Source organism: Mastigoproctus giganteus, chromosome 3 (assembly GCF_048544385.1).
Source record: "Mastigoproctus giganteus isolate SK-2022 chromosome 3, ASM4854438v1, whole genome shotgun sequence".
Taxonomy (NCBI): domain Eukaryota; kingdom Metazoa; phylum Arthropoda; class Arachnida; order Uropygi; family Thelyphonidae; genus Mastigoproctus; species Mastigoproctus giganteus.
This window is the reverse complement of record NC_143577.1, coordinates 236,751,982-236,771,711: the sequence shown is the minus strand read 5'-3', so window position 1 is coordinate 236,771,711 and position 19,730 is coordinate 236,751,982. Positions and strand designations below refer to the sequence as shown.

General features: G+C 36.8%; 1 protein-coding gene across 7 annotated transcripts in view; it reads left to right on the top strand.

The window, feature by feature from the left end:
- LanB1 (laminin subunit beta-1) overlaps nucleotides 1–19,730 on the top strand; it is a 503,856-nt gene that overhangs the window by 419,763 nt on the left and 64,363 nt on the right. For all 7 annotated transcript variants that reach the window (XM_090369708.1, XM_090369709.1, XM_090369712.1 and 4 more), the window contains one exon: nucleotides 8,362–8,550. In XM_090369708.1, coding sequence (XP_090225834.1) covers nucleotides 8,362–8,550 — 189 coding nt within the window. The remainder of the gene's footprint in view (nucleotides 1–8,361; nucleotides 8,551–19,730) is intronic.

The following is a 19,730-nucleotide window of genomic DNA, read 5'->3' as shown; positions in this document are numbered from 1 at the left end:
GATACCACTCTTTTTGGATTATGATGAATCATCATCATCAGCCATTTTCAATCCACTGCAGGATGAAGGCCTCTCCAGCAACTTTCCAGTTCCTTCTGTTTTGAGCACTGGCCATCCATTTACTACCCACAAACTCATGAATTTCATCTATCCATCTCTGTCTTTGTGTTCCAGGTTTTCTTCTAGCTCCTCTTGGATACCATTCTGTTATTTTCTTAGTCCATCTGTCATCATGTCTTCGAGCTATATGTCCTGCCCAAGACCATTTTAGTTCTTTAGTTTTGATAAGAATGTCTCTTACTTGAGTTTGCTGCCTAATCCATGTGTTTCTCTTCTTATCTAACAGTCTGATTCCCAATATAATTCATTCCATTCTTCGCTGTGTAGTTCTCAGCTTCTCTTCCATTCTTTTGGTGAGTGCCCAAGTTTCACTTCCATAAGTCATGGTGGGGAGTATACATTGGTTCCTTATTTTACATTTCAGACAAACTGGGATATTGCTCTTCAGTATGTGACTATATTTCCTGAATGCTATCCATCCAAAATTTATTCTTCTCTTGACTTCCAGCCATTTATCATTATTACAGCTAATAACTTGTCCCAGATAAGTATATGACTCCACCTTTTCAATTACTGCTCCTTCAATCATTATTTTCCTTTCTGTGGCATACTTATACTTGTTCATCATTACTTTTGTTTAGCAATATTCATCTTTAGTCCAAAATCCTTACTAACTGTGCATAACTGATTAAGATTTTCCTCTAATTCTTTGGGATCGTGGCTTATGACCACAATGTCATCTGCAAATCGTAAATGGTTTAGGTACTCTCTGTTCACATTGACTCCTTTCTGCGACCAGTCTAATCTTCTGAAAGCTTCCTCAAGGGCAGCAGTAAACAGCTTCGGAGATATTGTGTCTCCTTGTCGAACTCCTTTCTCGATTTTAAATTTGCTACTGTCTTTGTCTAGTCTAATAAAGGAGGTAGCACTCTCATATATTTTCTTCAAAATCATAATATATGGGGTATCTATGCCTTGTCTTTCCAGTGCCCAAAACATTGCCGTATGCTGTATGGAGTCAAATGCCTTTTCATAATCCACAAATGCCAGGCATAACGGTGTTTTATATTCATTTGCTTTCTCCATTAGCTGTGATATTACGTGGAGGTGATCCATAGTTGAGAATCCTGTCCTAAACCCAGCTTGCTCTTTTGGTTGATTCTCATCAAGTATTCTTTCTAATCTGTTAGTAATGACCCTTGTGAACAACTTGTAGATATGGGCAGCATATCTACAGCATATCTATCATACTTATGCAGCAAAACTATGATTGCATTATTCCACTGCTTAGGCATCACACCTTTTCTAATGCACTTTGTGAAGAGCCTTGCCAGTTTTTGTGTTATGTCTCTTCCTCCCAATTTTAACAACTCTACAGTAACTTCATCTTCCCCCCGGGCTTTCTGATTCTTCATTTTCTTCAATGCATGTTCTACCTCATCAGGAAGAATATCAGGTATGTTGTATGTGTTGCTACTTTGCAATCCATCTTCCCCACTGCTGGCATCATTCCCCTGCCCCTTGTATAATTCTCTATAGTAGTCTTCTGCTATTTGAATTATGCCTTCTCTGCTGTTTATAAGTACACCATCGCTATTCTTCAGTTTCAGTATCATTTGTCTTACTGTATTACTGCTCATGGCTGCTGATTTAAATCCTTTGTTTTCCCTTAATGCTTGTTCTACTTTTCTTGTGTTAAATCTTCTTATGTCCTCTCTGAGTCTCTTTCTAATGGCTTTGCATAACTCAGTATACTCAATTTTCTCCCTGTCAGTGTTTTTCTTGCTCTTCATTTGTCGTCTTCGGTTCATCATGACAAGTGTTTCTTGACTAATTTTTTCTTCTTTGGATTTCTTTTTCCCTATAGGTTTTTTGGGCTTTATCACTTTCAGAAACTTGTAATATTCCTTGTCGATATCTTGGTCCTGAGCAGTCTGCAGAAGCTCAAACTTGTTCTTAAGTTCCAGTACATACTGTTTATCTCCTCTTCTGTTATCTCAAAGACCTTTATATTATTTACTCGAGTCAGTTTTTTCCTTTCCTTTCCTGCATCTATATCAAGTGTACATCTTACCATTCTGTGATCACTTCCAACATTTACCTTATTCAGGACAGTAACATCATTCACAATATATCTTCTGTTAGTGAGGATGAAGTCGATTTCATTAGTTGTTAATCCATTTGGACTCTTCCATGTCCACTTTCTGTTCACCCTTTTCTTGAAAAGTGTTCATTACTGACAGTCCTTAGATTCTGCAAATTCCATAAGTCTTTCACCAATTCCAAAATTACCTATAGTTCCCCTTTCTGCAGTGTTTTGTCTTTTTCCAACCTTAGCATTGAAGTCCCCCATAATAATAGTGTAGTGGGTTTTCTGCTCATCTAGAAGACTCTCAATTTCTGTGTACATTTCTTCAACCTTTCATCATCATGGCTCGATGTTGGTGCATAAATCATTATAATCTTTAGCTTGTGCCTCTTAGAAATCTTGAGCATTAGTCTTGACACCCTTGGTGATGTACTTTTGAATTCCAAAATGTTGTTTTTAAAATCTTTATGGACCAGAAACCCAACTCCACCTTCACTCTTTTCACTGTTTCCATTGGTGTACAGCAGATTTCCACTTGATAAACTTATAAGTGATTCATTTCTTCTTCTTGTTTCAGCCAAACCGATGATATTCCAATTCACATTTTCTAATTCCTTTTCCAGCTCTAATATCCTGTCTTCACCGATGAGTGATCTTACGTTATAACAGGCCAAGTTCAGTTTCCATGCATGGCAGCCTGGTCATACCCAGAGATTCTTTTGACCAATACTAATTTCTTAATTACAACAAATCAAATCAAAAGAGCACAGAGATTCTGTAACTGTGTAAAAACATGCATAAGTGACATAATTTTCTGTATGTAGACTTGCAGCTAAGTCCTCTGCTACATTCCATTCTTTTAAATGATGTTATGAGCTCTCTGCTGGATTTGGCTAGCCCCAAGTCCTTCACAAGTCTTTATGATTTGGGAAATACAGTCAGTCCTCGTATGACACGTGTTTACACTACACGAATTCGATCACACACGATTCATAAATAGGGGAACGATATCTTATATAACACGAATCGAATTCGCTTATGCACGATTCACCTTTGTGTTTACAAGAAATGGCAGTTGAACGTGGAATCACCCCAACTGAACGCAACACGATAGGAATGAAGAGAAGATTCTAAAAATGTGTTTGTTTTTATATCAGTGAAGGGGAAACACATTTCACCATAATAACATAAAAACCAACACAATTCCAGCTATCGGTATAATCGCAAATGCAATTAGATCGAGTTTATTACCAGTTTATAACAGATTCCACTCGCAAGAAACTGGAAATTGTTTTTATTGTTTTATGGTAGTAACCCCTAGAAATGTGCTTTAGTAAAATGTGAGGTGTTAATAGTGTATCTCTGCCTTTATGATGTTGTTTATTCAGTTGCTACACGCATGCAGCTTTGTTTATGTGTATCAAGCGTGCCTCCTCATTTTGTAATTGTGCTTTATTCCCTAAAAATGAGTAAAATACTTAAAAGGTGTGAAAAGGAAGCGTCCTGGTGAAGACAGTGCAGATTCACAGAGAAAAACAAAAGCAATATCGATAAACAGAGGCGGACTGGGTCAAAAATTCTTACCTGGGAAAATTTATAGTGGCCTCATACGTTTATGGCCAAAATCACACCGGCCTCCGGCCCACCGAGGTTTCCCCGGTAAGGCTTATGGCCAGTCCTTCTGTCGATAGAGAAAAAATATGAAATTGTGAAACGCTTTGAGCGAAATGAAAGACCATGTGATATTGCACATGCTACAGACCTAAATGAGGCAACGTCGAGAATTACAAAGAATGCAGAGAAAATAAAAACAACTTTCATAGCAGGAACAACTCAAAGTGTAATTAAAACCCATTAGATTCAGACACAAAGAATTGGAAGAGATGGAACGGCTGTCATCTGTTTAGATAGAAAATCAAAGAAAAAAGTTTGCTTACGGTAGAAGCAAAAGCATTAGCAATATTTTATTACATAACAAAATACTTACGTATTACTTAAAATACTTAAGTAATTAAAATGCTTACGTATTACGTATAATAATAAATAATCGTAATAAAACACTGTACCTATTTTATTATGATTATTTATTGTGTTTGATAATGTTTTGGTTACAAATGTGTGTTCAATCTTGGGTGGTCGGCACCTAACCCTATTTTTCCTAACCCTGTTGTTTATTTTGCATGATTTTGCATTGCACAAGGGTTTCTAGGAACACAACTATCATGTTGTACAAGGACTGACTGTATGTTGCTTTACTTGCACAGGCTTCTGAACTTTAATTCAAATTATCTGGTTCACTAGATTCATCATCCATTTCTGAAGACTCTTCTCTGGAAGGTGAATTGGAAATTGGCAGGTCTCCATTCTGTGGCAATGGAGCAATAGAAGATGGTAAATTGGGATACACTATAGCTTTTCAATCTGCTGGCATTATATACGTTGATATACACAATGCAGCAATTGGAAAACAAGACTCTAGAAAAAAATAACAATTCCATGTATGAGTAAACTAACCTTGGTTTATTCAAAGTAATTTCCTCCTGTTTTCAGACACATGCTGAATGCAGCAATCATGAAACGACTGGAACGAATGGTGGAAACCTGTGACTGATATACTGTTCAGTGTTCTCATTGCAGCTCTTTGAATGGTGTCAACATCTTGAAAATAGCAGCTTTTCAGTGGTGCCTTGAGCTTCAAGAACAAAAAGAAGTCACTTAGGGCTAAGTCTGGTGAATACGGTGGGAGGGACAGTATGCAGACTTTTTCTCTAGCCAAAAACTCCCAAACAATGAGAGTCCTGTGGCTTGATGCGTTATCATGCAAGAGGAACCAACTGCTGTCGTCTCCATACTGAGGCCACATGCAATGGATTCTCTGCAACAAATATTTCAAAACATCTAGATTGTAGGCAGCAGTAGCACTTTGGCCATTGAGCGCAAACTCTTTGTGCACAATTCCCTTCCTGTTGTAGAAAGTGATGAGCATGGTTTTGATTTTTGACCTTTTCTTGACTAAATTTTTTGGCTTTGGGAGAGTTTGTCAACTTCCACTCTGTACTTTGTTTCTTCATTGCATGGTTATACTGAAAATATACACCACGTCTGATCACCCATAATAATCTAATTCAATAAGTTGGATTTGCTTTCAGTAGCCTCAGTAAGTTCTCTACAGTGTTCAACTTGTGGCTCTATTTGACTGTCTGTTAACAAATGTGGAACAAACCGCACACAGACCTTCATTTTCTTCAAATCCAGGGTTATTATTTGTCGAATGATTTCCTTATTAATGCACAGATCTTCTGAAATCATTCGAAGCAGTGCACATCGGTCATTGGTAATGATTTCCCACACCTTTTCAACGAACTCTGGCATTTGTTGAAGTTTGTCATCTTCCAGTGATTCTCTTCCTCAGGAAAATTGTTTATGCCACTTGAACACATGTGCACCAGACAGATAATTCTCTCCACATTTACTTCATCATTTGAACGTTTCTGTGGCACTTTTGCCCTGTTGAACACAACTTGATGTTTGCTCTTTGTTCCATTGTCCCTCCAAAACATAGACACAGGAGAGATGTGTAGTTCAGCTCATGCTATATTCTGAAATGGTGGCAATTTCTGCTGACCTTGACTGTGGTGCTCAAGGAACAATTACTTTTTTTGTGTTTACTTGTAGTAGATGGCAGCACCAGCACTTGTCTCATAACATCAGTCTCGTTTTCCAATTGCCACACTGTGTATCCACCATAAAAATGTAAGTCATCATGATAGTTGTAAGCTCTCTCCATATTCGAGATATAGCAAAGTGCACGTACTTAGGACTACCACAAAACTATCTCTTTAGTGTTGACCTGAAATGAAATACGTACAAAAAAAATATATATATATATATATATCTGTCACATTATTAGTATATACTCATGTAATACACATAAATTCGGCAAAAACATAAAACCTTTAGTTGCCACCAAAAAAAAAAAAAAAAAACTGACACTAAAGAAAAACCAACGAAAAATTTGATTCATCACACAAAAAATATAACAAATAGTTAAGCATAACCAAAATTTTTTGCTCATAGTTTTATGGACTTGTTTGTTGGACAAAACACAGCCTGAGCATTATCAACTAGATTCTCCAAGTTAATTGGATATCCAGATGCATTATCTAGAACAGTCATAATGTTGTTTTCAAGATGGCAAATCCTCGATGAACAAAAAGAAATGTAAAGTTATCCAATTCTGAAATTAAGTCATCATCTAGGGTTTTTATCTTCAAGCTTCTCCATATTCATAACCTAGTCTTTCTCTTTCTTAATTCTGGTAGTAATTTATATACCACACTGTGATGCATCCTTTAATTTTGTCAGAATTTGAACAGATTGACCATCACCCATCACACGTTCCCTTGCATCCAGTTGTTTTAACACTTTTAATTTCAATGCTAAAGAGTTTGTGTAATGTTTTTCACTACTATACATTTAACTATATTTTATGACCATTTCTACGCATATTTATAGAGGTAGGACTGATTTCGATACAATTTGTGCAATGCCCTACCATTACTGTCTGGACACCTGCCTTTAGACAAAAAAAAAGCTTTTATTGTGTCATTTAATATTTTGTGCTGAAACCTTTTGCTTTTATGACAGCCTTCAATCTTCACAGCATACTCTCAACCAGCTTTTTATAAATGTCAGGTGCCATGTTCTTTGGGCGATCTCGACGTGCACGTACCTGCCGATCAAATACATCCCAAAGATGCTTGATAGGGATCAAATGAGTACTCTGGGCTGGCCAATCCAACTTTTCCCACACCCATGTCCTCAAACCACTCTGTTACTACCCAAGCAGTATGGCATGGGACGTTGTATAGCTGATACAGGTATGGACCTTCCCTGATGTATTGCCATAATGTTGGAAGTGCATGTTGGAAGTGTTGGAAGAGTCCATAATGTTGGAAGTGTTGGAAGTTCAGGATGTCCTAGTATTGCACAGCAGCATTCATGGTTTGGTTTTGTCGATAATGTCTAATGGGCCCAAGCCAAACCATGAAAGGAGTTCCATACCATGACACCAAACTTCATTGTTGGGAGGATACAATCAAGAAGGAACTGTTCCCCTGACATTCACAACACCCAGGAACGGCCATCAGACTGGTAGAGTGCGATCCTCAACTCGTCTGTCCATAGGACTGTTTTCCACTGCTCTACAGTCCAGGAGTCGTGCTCCTTACACCATGTTAATCGGCATCTAGCATTTTTCGAGATGATCAGTGGAAACATTACATGTTTCCACTGATCATCAGTTTCTACATTACAGTAGAAACTTGTGCTGTATATAAAAGCTTGTTATAATATACTGATGTAGTGAAATGGCATGAATTAGGGCTACATATATTTATAACTAATTACCTAGGGAGCATGTCTTTTGTTGTGTAAATGTTTACAAAACGTATAGTAGTTTAAAGTGTAGTTTAAACTTATAATATTATAAATTAATAATATTAAAATCATATATATAATAAAAATTAACTAACATAAATAATCTCAAGAATGTTTAGAAACACTTTTTTCATTTCTTATTAAAATTATATAAAGAAGCATCCACTTCAAAGATATAACTATGAACAAATTTGAATTCCAAACTCTCTCTTTCCTGGCTTATTGAAGATTGAAATTAGTTATTTTTGTAATCAATCTATTAAATATTATAAATCTTAATGAAATTCTTCAGCATATTTCTTGGAATGTGCCAATGAGAAGCTTATGTATTTCAAATTTGCTTTTAGTTAACGTTAAATATGACTGGATGTTTGTGTCTCTTCAGTATTTATCTTAATGCTTTTAATTTTTATAATTTAGATTTTTTTTAACCTATTTTTTTAAATAGTTATCTTTTAATTGATCTTGTCTTTAATATTATTTAGCATTCAGTATTTTTCAACTTGATTTTTCCTCATATAAGTGTAGTGATTTTTGCAGTAAATTTACCTTTTTTTTTAAATTTATATTACTTTACTTATTATATTAACTTTTGATTGTTTTATTCTGTGAATTTTCATTTGAACCCGTTAAAATTTATTTGATTTCTTTTACTTATGTTATTGTATTTGCAATTTCAGTTTAATTTTTTCAAGTTGTTTGCATTGTAATTGGAGCTTGTACTCTCTAATGTATGGATTAAATGAATAAATCACTTTCAAATTAATTATTAGGTGTGTAGTGGATCAGGCACTGTAGACAGCTGTGATTCCCTTTGTGGTGGTGCAGGTTGTGATACATGTGGTGGCCTTGGTTGTGGTGATGGAGCTGTTACTCGAGCAGAAGATGCTCTTGGTCTAGCGAAAGATGCAGAAAAATCTCTGAAAGAGAAGGAAGAAAGGGCCAAAGAGCTTCTAGGTGACGTAAGTGCAACATTTCCTTAATATATATTGCAAAAGCAGGTATTTGTGTGGTATTCACATTTTTGCTTAATACAGGGTGGCCACTGAAAGACTGAAGGGTTTGAAAAAGTCATAACTTGTTCATTTTCAATCTTTTTATTTTTTATTTTTACAGGTTATAGAGGATCCCTTGGAGATTAAAATGGTTACGTATGATGTCCAACAACGAGTAAAACTCATTGGGTTTTTCCATTCCACTGAAAGATCAATTATTGAAACTCAGAGAAAATACTGGCAACATTTTAAAGTAAGAATATCTCCTAGCGATAACATGATTCGGAACTGAATCGCCCAGTTTGAAAGAACTGGATCAGTCGGCGATCTTCCAGGAAGAGGTCCTAAGCGCACTGACGCAGCGGTGGAAGCTGTACGGCAGCGTGTCCTTGTGGATCCATCTGCCTCTACCTGTCGTTGCTCTGCTCAACTAGGCATTGCCAGAACATCGCTTCAGAAGATTCTGAAACTGGATTTAAAAATGTTTCCATACAAGATCCAAATGGTCCAAGCTTTACTACCCCAAGATACTCAGCAGCGCCTGCAGTACACCATTCGATTTCAACACCTAGCCAAAGATAACAACAACTTTTTGAACAACTTGATAATGAGTGATGAGGCCCATTTTCATTTAAGCAGATACAGCAACAAACAAAACTGCAGATTTTGGGGTACTGAGAATCCCAGGGAATTGCATCAGCATCAGTTGCATCCCCAAAAATGCACTGTTTGGTGCAGTGTTATGGCTGAAAGAGTTATCGGCCTCTATTTCTTTGAAAATGAGGAAGGTCAGCCAGAAAGAATCAATCAAAGAATTTTCAAGCATTGTCCCTGTATAGGACAATGCTTGAAAATTTTTTATGCCCAGCGGTCGAAGATAATCAGGAGGTATGGTTCCAACAAGATGGAGCTACTGCGTACACTGCCAGGGTGACGATGGACCTCCTGCGAGAAATTTTCGGTGAACGAATAATTTCAAAAAATGCTGAATTTGTTTGGCCTCCATATTCACCTGATTTGACGGCTCCAGACTTCTTTTTGTGGGGCTACTTGAAAGAACGTGTTTACGTAAATAAACCTTGAACAATTCAAGAACTTCAGGAGAACATTCAAGCCGAAATCCAACGTTTACGACCTGAAACCTTGTGTATGGTCATGGAAAATGCTGTGGAAAGAGCTGTGTATTTGTGAGCAGGAAAATGGTGGTCATTTGAGGGATGTTGTTTTTCACACATAATTCTAAAAAAAATCCATTAATTATATTTCCAAATAAAATGTAATTATATTTCCATATGAAAATAATAAAAAACATGTGTTTGTAAAAGTTATTTTTGTTTTATATCATTTAGTCTTTCAGTGGCCACCCTGTACAAATTTAAACTTACTATGAAATGAGTTGGTAAAGAAGTAATGATTTCAGCAATAGAGGCAAAGTTGTCATGCTCAAGAAAAAGACATGATGCCTGAAAAGAAATAAATCAGGCAATCTATTAGGTACTCACAGTCCCAACTTAACACTAATGCCAACTTCCATGCATATCATGCATGAGAGTAGGCTACTATGTGCATAAAGACCACTAAGGGCTGAAGGCACTGGCCCCACAGGAAGTTGTATTTCTGGGTAATACAATAGTTAAATAAATAGATAGGTGGAATGGAACCAGAGTGTGTCTACCACAGACAAAAGTTAATCATATAGAACAATTATCATCTTTTAAGGATACAAAAATGCGACATTGTTTTGTATGCAGATACTAATTATGTTAAACATTAATTAGTCTGAGGTCTCAGTTCATTGTTATAAGAAATAGTTACATGCTAAGACTGTGTCAAGTTGTCTATAATTTTGCTGAGGCATGAAAGGATGACATTTTTGTTTACAGAATGGATTGCTTTGTACAAATGGAGTTCATATGAATAGAAGTAATGCAAGAATTATTTTTTGATGCAATTGAGGCAGTGTTACACTTTTCAGGAAACTGCTAACTTTGGATCTGCATTTATTTTTAGCAAAGGGAAATTTGATTCGTAATGAATAGTAATTTTAATCCTTACACTACTTCTTTGAACAATCCAGTTGGGAGTACAGTAACTTGGAAAGTAATTAAAGGAGTAGTCTAGTGGAACTTCTTATAATGTTAATATACAGGGTGTCTCAAAAATATTGGTACAAACGTTTAGGGGAGGTAGGTAACATCTAAAGGAATGTGAATCGCATAGGAACCCATAACCGGAAATGTCACAGGAAAGTAGTAGCAGAGGCATAAGAAGCAGAAATGACACAAGACAGTAATTAGTGGCAAACATTTATTTGACATAATATTAACAATAGAGTACGAGATGGATGCATTTCATGATGTTACAACAGATGCTCGAAGGTTCCACCATGAGACGCGATGCATGCGTGACACCGACGCAGAATGGATTGGCAGGCACGGTCAAACACACCTGGAGTTTCTTTGACAGCAGCAGCAGCGCAGATGAGTCTCGCTGCTGCTACTTGGAGATCCACTTCCGTCTCCACAGGCGATTCATACACGATAGATTTGAGGGCCCCCCACAAAAAGAAATCAAGGCTCGATAAATCAGGTAAGCGTGGGGGGCCAGGCAACGGGTCCACCATGACCAATCCATCGACGTCCAAAACACCTATCCAAATGGTCACGAACACACCTTCCATAATGGGCAGGCACCCCGTCATGTTGAAACCAAATATTGCGTCTCACATTTACTGGAACATTGTCAAGTAACCCTGGTAGAACATGTTCAAGAAAGATCCGATATTTAGTGGAGTTCATGCGGAGTGGTAACAGGTATGGGCCGACTAAGCAGTCGGCCCATACCTGCCCACACATTTATTGCGAAGCGATGTTTCAAGTCTTGAACACTTTCTTGGAGAAACCACTGCATAAAAGCCACACGTGCAGGATGATCTTGGGGGAGCAGTAACTGAACCATTGGAGATAAAAGGGGTGTAAGGAATCGTCATGCCAGACACGCTGTACACTGCAACGAGACACTCCTAAAGCAGAGGCAATGGCACGTGTGCTGGTAGTAGGATTATTCTGGACAGCATTCAGCGCACACTTTCTTCCATGGCGGGAGTTCGCATCGAACGTGGTCTGCCCACACTACTCCTGTTACCTCTAAATGACCCATAATCGCACAAATTTTGATGCACACGCGCAAACAAATGGTGGTCCAGTACATGTCTGTCTGGGAAGCGTTCTCCATAAATTCATTGAGCGGCTCTTCCATTGCCCTCTGCTAATCCATACACTAGGTGCATGTCTGCCAGCTCACAGTTCGTATATCGATGCATGCTCTTCGTGCGGCGACTACTGCTTGAATGAGTAAACCAGAAATTTTCCCTCTCACGAACTGATGAACAGCGCCGTGTACCAACTTACGGTGATGTTTCCGATTATGGGTTACTATGTGATTCACATTCCTTTAGATGTTACCTACACTTTTGTATCAATATTTTTAAGACACCCTGTAGCGTGTTCTGATTATAAAGACAGAGAAATGGAGTGGGCCAGTAAATCAGAGTGTCTAATAATGGGTGATTTTAATTTTCCAGATATTGACTGGAATTTGTGGGTTGGTCACTCACACACTATCAAGGCTTTTGTGGATTTATTGGATGATTGCTTTCTATAGCAGCATGTTAGGGAGGCAACTAGAGGGAGTAATACTCTTGATCTGATTATCAGTAGTAATTCTTCATGCATTAAGAATCTGCTCATAAAGGAAACACTAGGTGACAGTGATCACAGTGTGCTGAAGTGGGATTTACTCAAAGAGGTAACTACCATCAGGGGTAAAGGGATGGGTTTTTGCTTTCATAAAGATGACTACGGTGGTCTGAGACAGTAATTAAATTCTATACAGTGGGACCAACTGACGATGTTACCAACAGCAAATTCAAAATGGGAAGCATTCAAAGAATTCTTGGAAGCTTCTAGGCTTTTCATACAAACTAAGAAATATTGTTCAAGGTTTAGGACTAAATAGATGTCAGATGAACTAATGAGACATGTGGCAGAGAAGAAAAGTGCATGGGATACATACAAATTAACAGGTGACACGGAAGCCTATGATAGATATAAGCTGATCTGTAACCAAGTCACAAAGGTGGTTAGGCAGGAAATATTTGCAAAGAAAAATAGAAAGAGTTCTTTACTTATATAAACTCTAGAAGGAAGAGGATGAATCAGATTGGTCCACTTGATATTGATGGTTCAACTGTTGATGATCCTGCTCATGTGGCTAACAAACTAAATGAGTAATTTGCATCTACATTCACACATGAAGAGTTATTCATGTGTGAATAACTCTTCATGTGTGAATGCCAGAGGTGAATTAGACATTAGCAGTGAGCTAGATGATTTTGTAATAAATGTACAAAGTGGAGGAGAAATCGCCGAAGAGAAACATACGAAAGGCACCTGGGATGGATGGGATCAATCCATTTATATTAAAGGAGGCAGCAAAGGAAGTAAGCAAACCTTTAGCCATAATTATGATAGCTTCCTTGGACTCATTTGTAAAGTAATAAAGTATCATGGGAGGTACCCATGATAGGGTACCTCCCATGTGCAAATGTGACCCCAGTTCAAAAAGGAAGATCAAAGGGCAACACAAGTAATTACAGACTTGTTATTTTAACTTCTCTTCCAGGGAAATTAATGGAGGCACTGTTTAAAGACACTGCAGGATCATCTAGACAAGACTTCAGTTATAGCTTGGACACAGCATGGGTTTGTTAAGGGGAAGTCTTATCTAACCGATCTGATTGGATACTATGATGTGGTCACAAAGGAACTGGATGCAGGTATTAATTTTGATATCATATATTTGGATCTTAGAAAGGCTTTTGATACTGTTGCACATGGAAGGCTGCTGAACAAATTGGAACAGTGTGGCATTGGAGGCAAATTGCTGCTACGGATAAAAGGATGGTTGAGTGAGAGAAGACAGAGAGTGGTAATCAATGGACACTGCTCTTCATGGACTAATGTTATTAGTGGAGTCCTCCAGGGTTCAGTTTTTTTGCTGTTTTTTTGTATTTATCAATGATATCGATGAAGGTATATAAGGCTTAAAGTTGGCAGACAATAATAAGGTTGGCAGGGATGTTAATGATACTAATGACATTATGCTGCTGCTGCAAAAGGATCTAGAAAAGTTGAGCAGATGGGCTGAAAGGTGGCAAATGAAGTTTAGCATTGACAAATGTAAAGTACTGCACATAGGAAGCAGTACCAGAATAACATATTAACTGTGTGGTACTGACCGTGGTAGAGAATGAAAAGGACCTGAGGGTAATTGTTCAGGCAGATATGAGGTTTTCTGAGCAGTGCAGATGATCTGCTCAATGATATACAGGAATTTTTTTTGCAGGGATAAGGAGGTGATTATCCCCTTGTATAAGGCAACGGTCAGGCCTCACCTTGAGTACTGTATACAGGTCTGGAGGTCTCATTTTAAGAAGGATGTAGATCTGGAACGAGTACAGAGGCAACAAGATTAATGAATGGAACAAAGGGTTGCTCTTATGAAGAAAGGCTTAAGTTTTGCAAATTACAGTGTCTGGAGACTAGGCACCTGTGAGGTGATCTGATTGTGGTGTATAAAGTCTTGAATGGTTTGAGCATGCTCAATGCTGATGGGATTCTTCTTGCTCAGAATAATTGCCTGAGGGGGCATAAATTCAAATTGAGGAAAAACAGTTGTAGGATAGATGTGCAGAAGTTTGCCTTTAGCCAGTGTGTGGTTTATTGCTGGAAGAAACTTCCATCTGTCATTGTAGAAGTTGATAGCAGAAATAGACAAACATTTGGATCAAGTGGATGGGTGAAATGAGAAGGTTTTTTTTTCCCTTTGGCTGATGCTATATAAGCTTGCTTTCTTGCATCATGTGCCTTTACTAATGCTAATGACTATAAAAGTAATGGAAAATTACTGAACACTTGCTCAGAGAGTGCTAGAACTAATCAAATATCCAGTGGGAAAATTACTACGAAAGCACTGCTGCTGTAAGCAACTGCACTGCATGGTATGTGTCAAAGAATGCAAAAAAAATCTCAAGATTTATGCTATTGCTAGGAATATAGTTAACAAATTTGGTGAATCAAATTAAATCAAATGCTGGCATAGTGGGAATGTGGTGTCATTGTGTTATTCTGGCATGATTGATGCATAATTTGAATATACTATGTGCAGTTTATACAAGAAAGTAAGACATGACAGAATTGGAGAGAGGTTTATGTTTTTAATTGTGAAGCACATGGATTCAAGAAGAGCATATCCATTAGAAGAAAATTGTCCACATATTAAATCAGTCTGATGTTATTTGTTTGGGAAACCAAAATGGATTGGAGGATTGTGTTGAAAACTAAATAAGTGTGATATATATGATATCAATTTATGCAAGTAAATGGAGTGGGTAAGCATAGTTTTGTACATGTTAATTTGTGTGGGGGGAGGGATAATTTTCCAAAAGATAACATTAGTAGTGACAAATGATGTAATGAAGCAAACTACAGCAAGAGCCAAAAATAAAAAGCACTTCCCACATCATCTATCCATCCCTGCTAATAATTTTTCTAATTCATCCTTAAATTTATTCAAATTATCCACTTTCACAACACTATATGGAAGCTTTTTCCAGCAATCAGTTACTGCATTTACAGCAATCTAAATGGATGTCAGATGAACTAATGAGACATGTGGCAGAGAAGAAAAATGCATGGGATACATATAAATTAATGGGTGACATGGAAGCATATGATAGATATAAGCTGGTCTGTAACCAAGTCACAAAGAAGATTAGGCAGGCAAAGGCAGATTATAAGAAATCTTTGGCAAAGGATGCAAAGAAAAACAGCAAAGAGTTCTTTACCTATATAAACTCTAGAAGGAAAGGGGTGAATCAGATTGGTCCACTGGAAATTGCAGGTTCGACTGTTGATGATCCTGCTTAGGTGGCTAACAAACTAAATGAGTATTTTGCATCTACATTCATACATGAGTTATTCAGGTAGGGGAATGCCAGAGGTGAATTAAACTCTGGCAGTGAGCTAGATGATTTTGTAATAACTAAGAGGAAAGTGGAGGAGAAATCGTTGAATATAAACATAAAAAAGGCACCTGTGGTGGATGGGATCTATCCAGTTATATTAAAGGAGGCAGGAAAGGAAGTAAGCAAATCCTTAGCCATAATTATGAGAGCTTCCTTGGACTCAGGGGAGGTACCCATGGACTGGAGATGTGCAAATGTGACCTCAATTCACAAAGGAGGATCAAAGGGCAACACAAGTAAATATAGACCTGTTAGTTTAACTTCTGTTCCAGGAAAATTAATGGAGGCACTGATTAAAGAAGCACTGCAGGATCATCTAGACAAGACTTCAGTTATAGCTCAGGCACAGCATGGTTTTGTTAAGGGAAAGTCTTGCCTGATCAAATTGATTGGATACTATGATGTGGTCACAAAGGAACTGGATGCAGGGAATAACTTTGATATCATATATTTGGATATTAGAAAGGCTTTTGATACTGTTGCACATGGAAGACTGCTGCACAAATTGGAGCAGTGTTGCATTGGAGGCAAATTGCTGCTATGGATAAAGGGATGGTTGAGTGGGAGAAGCCAGAGAGTGGTAATCAATGGACACTGCTCATCATGGACTAATGTTATTAGCGGAGTCTCTCAGGGTTCAGTGTTGGGTCCATTGTTGTTTTCTGTATTTATAAATGATATTGATGATGGTGTATCAGGCTTAATGTCCAAGTTTACAGACGATACGAAGGTTTGCAGAGTTGTGGAGACTAATGACAGTATGCTGCTACAACAGGATCTAGAAAAGTTGAGCAGATGAGCTGAGAGGTAGCAAATGAAGTTTAACATTGACAAATGTAAAGTATTGCATATGGGAAGCAGTAACCCCAGAGTAACATATCAACTCTGTGGTACTACACTGACAGTGGTAGAGAATGAAAAGGACCTAGGGAAAATTGTGCAGATGGTCTGCAAGAGTAACTCATGGTGTCTTGTCAATGATATACAGGAATTTTTCTAGCAAGGATAAGGAGGTGATTATCCCCTTGTATAAGGCAATGGTCAGGCCACACCTTGAGTACTGTATACAGATCTGCAGGCCTCATTTTAAGAAGGATGTAGAGCTGTTGGAACGAGTACAGAGAAGGGCAACAAGATTAGTGAATGGAACGAAGGGTTGCTCTTACAATGAAAGGCTTAAGTTTTGCATATTACACCATCTGGAGATTAGTCACCTGTGAGATAATCTGATTGAGGTGTATAAAGCCTTGAATGGTTTGAGCATGCTCAGTGCTGATGGGATACTTCCTCTTTCTCAGAATAATCACCTGCGAGTGCATAAATTCAAATTGAGGAAAGACAGTTGTAGGATAGATGTGCAGAAGTTTGCTTTTAGCCAGCGGGTAGTTGATAGGTGGAACAGACTTCCATCTTTTGTTGTGGAAGTTGATAGCCTAAATAAATTTAAGGCTGAGCTGGACAGGTATTTGGAACGAATGGATTGGTGAAATGGGAGCGTGTTTTTTTTTTTTTTTTTTGCTGATGCTGCATAAGTTTGCTTTCTTGCATCGTATGCCTCTACTAATGCTAATGCAGTCTGACTGAAAGAAAATTTTTGCAGGTTTCTCATGCAACCATGTTGCAGGCACGTGCCATGAGTAAATACTCAGGGTAGGCAGTAGGCATAAAGTAAATTGTAAGCAAAAGGCCTTTATACTATAAAACAATATATAAAAATATTTTAAACAAAAACTATTTACTCACAGTTTTATTTAGATGAACTCCATTCTTCTCTCTTTACTAGTTCTAAAAATGGTCACTTTTTCATGGAAATTGTAAGTTGTACTTTGCTCCATTTTAATTAATCTTTCCTTTTCAATGGAAATTAAAGCATTAGTGACTAAAGTGACTAAAGCCTTTCATTTTTCATTCTATTTCTGATGATGCTTTTGATTCTTTTCAAAGCTGAAAATGACCTCTCAACAGAAACTGTTGTGGCTGGAATTGTTAAAATCAATTGCAGCAGCTTCACTGCTTCAGGCAACGTTTGTTCAAGTCCATTTTGAAACACAAAAGTAAGCAAATTTTGAATTGATTTATCCCAGAACACTTGTGCATTATAAATTCCAGCTTTATCAGTTTTGAGTCTTATGACATTTATTCCACAGGCTTCCTTCTGTTTTAGCATGCCGGTGAAAAGACAACGGAAGTCAAATGTTTGTATATTTGTAATGTGACTGGTGTGTTACATATTTAAAACTGGTAGATTATTAAAAATATTGCTGTTGGGTAGTATCTCCAGAATAGCTTTAAGCAGTTGTTCAAAAGTTTTGCCAGGATGAATGTGGGCATAACTGTTTTTACTTTACAGGAAGTGATAAACCTGAAACTAGCTGGTGTTTTGTGGAATTTTGGTATGAAGTATACATAAGGGAAATTAAATATGTTTAATTTCAGAATTTTAGTATTAGTATTAGTAATGGCTGCATGGTGCAAGAAAGCCTATGGCTTGTGCTGCACCGGCACAAGCCATAAAGCCATTTTTTTTTAGTAATGATGTGGAAAGATAAGATAGGTTTATAAGTGTCACTAGACTGAAGTTCTTTCTTTAAGGTAAAAGCATAAAAAGCCTTGCAGATGAAAGCGTAATTGTTAGATGCTTTATCCAAAGGGGTAATAATAAATTATTTGTAAAAGCATAAAAAGCCTTGCAGATGAAAGCATGCTTTATCCAAAGGGGTAATAATAAATTATTTATGTAGTTTCTGTAACTTCATTTTAATATTGGCAAAGTTGTAGTATTTAAAAGATTTATTAATCATATTTTAGAATATTTTGCATTTGTAGGCCGAAAATATACAATAATGTAAAAGGTCTTGATAACGTTTTCTTAAAAGATGCAGAGTGAATTTTTGAAATAAGTCTAAATTTATATCCATAAGATAGAATATCTTTAAGTTCAGAATGGGCAACAATTTCCAAGTCTCCAGAAATGATATGACCAAGTTTTGTGATCAGTATAAGGTAAGTAATTATTCTGTCTGCAAATACAGTTGTTTAAGTAACAAGTATCACACTTAAGTTAGAAGCAATGGTTTTGTAGTTACAAACAATTAAGCCAAAAGGTTTAAAGTATCTGTGTCTAACAGAAATGCAAGTACTATGGCTGGTAATAGTTAAAAGATCATTATGTAAATGAATGCATTTGTTAATGTTGATATCATCCATAAATTTATGTCGGAATTTCAATAATAAAATTGAATGCTCACACTGACTATTAAAATTCAGGAAAATTCAAGGATTTTAATCTAAATTTACGAACATCATTTATAAGATGGAAAAGATGTGTAGAAGTAATGTTGAAATTAGCGATATATTTATTTAAGGCTTTAAGAATGCTGTGTTTGATACAAAAAAGTATATTGTGTATAGAATGTATATCTTTAATATCATTGTCCCAATCTTTAAGAGATGATAAAAAAATTATCTAATTTATATTATGCTTAGATTTATTATGTCATCTGTTAACCTGCAGTTTGACTAGAAATTTAACCATTTGGAATTTATCGTAAATACATGTGTCCTTGATGTGATTGGTGATAAATTTATGATTGAATTTTTTATTGAGCTATCAGATGGATGTGTAAGGAACACAAGGTGCTATAACTAGTAGAAAAAGGACAGAAAGAAAGAGAAGTATTAAAGGTGGATGATAGGGAAAGAATGTGAAAAAACCTAAATGATAAATCATATAATAAATTAACAGCTGAATTAGCAAGCCTATTAGATGAAAAGAAGCTATAAAGGGGAGAAAAAATTACTTAATTGAAAGAAATGCAAGCATCAGATAGAAGGTGGGAAAATATTTTGATGATATAAAAACTTAAAAATAAAGGTAAGAAAAATAAAAGTTGAATTATTTGAATATTTGATGCATGTTGAAAAAGATTGATGCATAATCGCATTATGTATCAATCTTTTTCAGCATGCATCAAATATTTTAACTCTTATTTTTCTTCCCCTCTATTTTTAGTTATATCATCAAAATATTTTCCCACTTTCTATTTGACGCTTACTATTT